Source organism: Microtus ochrogaster, chromosome 6 (assembly GCF_000317375.1).
Source record: "Microtus ochrogaster isolate Prairie Vole_2 chromosome 6, MicOch1.0, whole genome shotgun sequence".
NCBI lineage: Eukaryota > Metazoa > Chordata > Mammalia > Rodentia > Cricetidae > Microtus > Microtus ochrogaster.
This window is the reverse complement of record NC_022013.1, coordinates 81343127-81347024: the sequence shown is the minus strand read 5'-3', so window position 1 is coordinate 81347024 and position 3898 is coordinate 81343127. Positions and strand designations below refer to the sequence as shown.

Here is a 3898-nt window from a genome sequence, read left to right as displayed (position 1 = left end):
CTGTCTCTGCCTCCCGAGTGCTGGGATTAAAGGCGTGCGCCACCACTGCCCGGCTAATAACTATTTTGATTTCTAAATTCGGCACTCCACACAAAATATCTAACATATACTATATGAATATATATACATCCAGAAGATGTGAAACTGGATGGCCAACATGCCCCCACATGCCATTCTTCTCCAACTTTCCTCTTGCACTTCCTTTACCCCGTGGTGACAGTGTGTACTACAGATTCAGGATGTTCCTCCCATTCAACACTTCTTCTCTATGTCCCCAGTTCTCTCCCACACATAAAAAGGCCAGTCTTTGGCCTTCTGCTTGTCTCTTCTGAGAACTCACATCTTCAATGACTTCTAGATATGCAGCACCTAATCTGCATCCACGTGTAATCCGGGAAGCCATGAGAGTTCCAGAAATCACATTTAATGGACATTGACTTAAGACCTTTAAAATAGGTTTAAGTTGCTGAAGAGTAAATTTAAACTGTAGACACATAGAATGCATGATATATAATACATACTCTGAATACTTTCAAAGTCACTTGTAAATTTTCTCAATCTAAATACATGTTAGTGTGTGCGTGTGCACACACATGCAAATATTCATGCCTGGGCATGTAAGGAAGTCAGGGGTTGGATGTCTGGGTCTCTCATCGAACCCAGAACTTTCCATTTCATCTAAACTTGCTGGCCGAGACTCTAAGATCTGCCTGTCTCCACATCTTGTGCCCAGTGCTAGGGTTCAGAGGTGTGCCATCCTGACCATTTTTTATGTGGATGTTAGGGATCTGAACTCAGGTCTCATGCTCATGCCTAAATTACCTATTTCTAAGGCATGCTTTTCTCAAGTTGTATAACTTTAAGATGAATTTAACTTTGGGCATGTTGAACTTTGGGTGACCACATGAGCGCCTGCACGCGTGTCTGAGACATACACACGGAGCAGAAACAAAAGAAGCAGTGGACCTAACATAGTGGGTAGAGTTTGCCAACTCCTGATACAAGTTAAACAATTTATGCGACCCTCAGCTCAAGTCCTTTCTCCTACATCACTACTTTGAAGGCCACTTCAAACCATAGCAATCTCTCCCTGCTTGGAATATTAATAATTTACTGTCTGGCCCATTAACAATACTTTTTTTTTCTGTTTGTTTGTTTGTTTTATGGAGACAGGCTTCTCTGTATAGCTTTGGAGCCTGTCCTGGAACTCACTCTGTAGACCAGGCTGGTCTCAAATTCATAGAGATCTGCTTGCCTCGGCCTCCTGAGCGCTGAGATTAAAGGTGTGCACTAGCACACCCTGCTAACAATACTCACATCCTATCTTATGGCTCTGTTGAAATACATAGTTTAACTTTGTTACTGCTTTAACCCTTCTGGGACTCATTTACCGATCTAAGATTAAGTATATGGCCCCGATGCCTAACAAAGCTTAAATACCCCATGATTTAATCTTCATCTGTTGATGATAAAATAGAAATTTATCATGAGTTTAATGTTAGGAATGTGTCACACATTTCTATATTGACCACAGATCAGTCCCTTGAAGCCTGCCCAACCAACACTGCTTAAGTTGCACTAACACTTACTTGCAAATCTTTGAAGCAGGAGGACCAGTGATCATGCCATAGTAGTTAAAAGACACGGGAGCTGTAGCTTTTAAAGGGTTCCTATGAAACCAATGAGTCATTTTCTCAAGATGTGTTCTACAGGCCCAAGAGACATAAAAATTGAAGAAACATTAAGTCAGAAAAAGACACAGTAAAAACTGGCTATTTTACAAGGTGTATATACTTTATGCATAAGTTATTATACAGAAAATATACATATATAAGCACAATATACCACAAATAGATTTTGTCTTAAATTGAGTCTATAATTAGATTTTGTATAAGAAAATTAAGAACTCTGTGAGTCTGGCTAAAATGTGTTCTCACCAGTCTGGGAGAGAAGCTGAGACGCTGGTAGGGCTCCAGACTACACTTCTGAGAAGCAAAGCCGAGACTTGGTTGGATAGCTTCAAACAAGAAGGTATAGGACCTGATGAGTATCATTTCCTTAACACAGTCAAACGGATCCCCCCATAAACACTAAGACTTCTGGAAATAAATAAGCTTCATATTCATTTCATTTTCCACATATTACTGGTGCTAAAGGACCTTGGTGGATACCTTGTGTTCTGTAATCAATTGATTGGGTGTTAAACTGGTAGGACTATTTTTATAATAAAATGTAAATTGTACAAAAACATTTGAAAAGCTCCCTCAATAAAATGTCAACCTGAAAAAAATGTAGCATAAAGAAAAAAAGCAGCACTGGTTTTTTTTGTTTTGTTTTGTTTTGCCTAAAAGTTCCTGGGTAAGTAATGCATTTAGTAACACAAAAGGCTTCAAGTTGAATTCTCAAACATCTCATTAGATTCCAGAAGAAACACAGAAGCAATTCTGATAAGACAAATGCAATTTAAAGGCATTGTGCAGGTTTTCAATCACCTTTATTGGGGGAAAAGTGTGTGGAAGGATGCTGTGCTCTGAAATATCAACATTACGCATCACTCGGGTTACACCTACTCATGACAAAACCGGTTTGGGGAAGCACCAGATAGTTAGTGAACAGAGAGAATGCATTTTATACTCAGGGGATGCCTGGGCAGATCCACTTAGGACTCAAAACACTGAATATGCCCCTTCAGAACATATTACAAAAAAAAAAAAACCAGCGTCTATACATAACACCTTCAAAACCTACGCAAACGCAGCACTAAGTGCGCCTACCACACTCTAGGGAAATTTGTGGGAAAAAAAAAATTCCGCGACTGTTCCTGCTCCATCCTTCAAACACTTGGGGTCTCCAGACCTCGGAGGGTGGGGTCGAAGAACGACACACCCATCCCTCAGGAGCCTGCAGAGCCCCTAGTACAATCCCGGAAACAGAAGGTCACCTGCCAGATCTCCACAGGACGACCCAGCCTGCTGACACACCCCTCCGGACTCCGGAGCTCCCCGGAGCCTACCTGCCGTCTAGACACTGCTAGCGCCCACTTCCTGTTTACCGCCCGGCCTCTTCCTCCGGGTGTTACCGAGTCAGGGGCCGCGACCCTACACACCCGCCTCCTGACTCGCGACCGGCTCTTAGGGTAGCACAGCGATCCTGTCAATCTCGGAACGCCAAGCAGATGATAGCCAAGCCACGGTTCTGTGTCTAGCAACCCCTCTAACATCCAAAGGGGACGCCGAGAGAGGAGAGTCGGCCGACCTAGCTGTTAATCCATCGATTCCTCCACTGTCTACCACCCAAGGGTCCATGGAAGCTCCCGTGAAGGGGGGGTGACCCTCCCACTGGAGTGCAGGGCCTCGAGGGGAGGGAGAGCACGGGCTCACACGCCTCAGGACAAGCTTACCGGGGACTTCAGAGTCGGTCTGCCACTCTTCCTGCTGGAGGAAAGGGAAGGCGGGACCGGAGTCCGCCAGCGAGACAAGGAAGGCGCCGGTAGTACCGAGACGACAGGGCTAGAGAAGCCGGAAGCGGGGCCAGCCGCTAAGAAGGGTCACGTGACTGGAGACCGTGACAGCCGCAGAGACGGCCGTGCGTGTCTCAGAGGGGCGGTTCCGCCGCGTTGTGGCGGCCCCTGGGCTCGCTGCGTCTGCCCGCCCTTTCTAAACTTCGTTTGCTCTTACCTCTCCAGATCCTGTCTGGGCCCTAGAGAGGGGGGCTGTGGCGGAGGTGGAGTAGGGTGTCCCCCGAGCTAAGGCCGGAAGCAGCCGTAACGATGGCCTCAGCTGGTCGGGGCGGCCTCAACCTAACTGGGGCGTGGCTTAGGGGGCGTGGCCTCGGCGGGGCGGCCGCCTTCGAGCCGCAAAGTTTGGCTGTGGCGGCAAATGGGTTTGGGCGGCTCCTC

General features: G+C 46.3%; 1 protein-coding gene across 4 annotated transcripts in view; it reads right to left on the bottom strand.

Moving 5' to 3' along the window:
• Brox (BRO1 domain and CAAX motif containing) overlaps nucleotides 1-3777 on the bottom strand; it is an 18488-nt gene extending 14711 nt beyond the window's left edge. Inside the window, exons 1-3 of one of the 4 annotated variants that reach the window (XM_026779727.1) lie at nucleotides 3678-3777; nucleotides 1938-2017; nucleotides 1590-1706 (exon numbers count right to left, since the gene is read on the bottom strand). In XM_026779727.1, coding sequence (XP_026635528.1) covers nucleotides 1590-1690 — 101 coding nt within the window. In that variant the 5' untranslated portion in view covers nucleotides 1691-1706; nucleotides 1938-2017; nucleotides 3678-3777. Of the gene's footprint in view, nucleotides 1-1589; nucleotides 1707-1937; nucleotides 2018-2941; nucleotides 2967-3013; nucleotides 3033-3400; nucleotides 3499-3677 lie in introns of those variants that run through there. The other 3 variants (XM_005348925.3, XM_013346989.2, XM_013346988.2) reach the window with 3 other exon arrangements.
• Nucleotides 3778-3898: the final 121 nt, after the last annotated feature.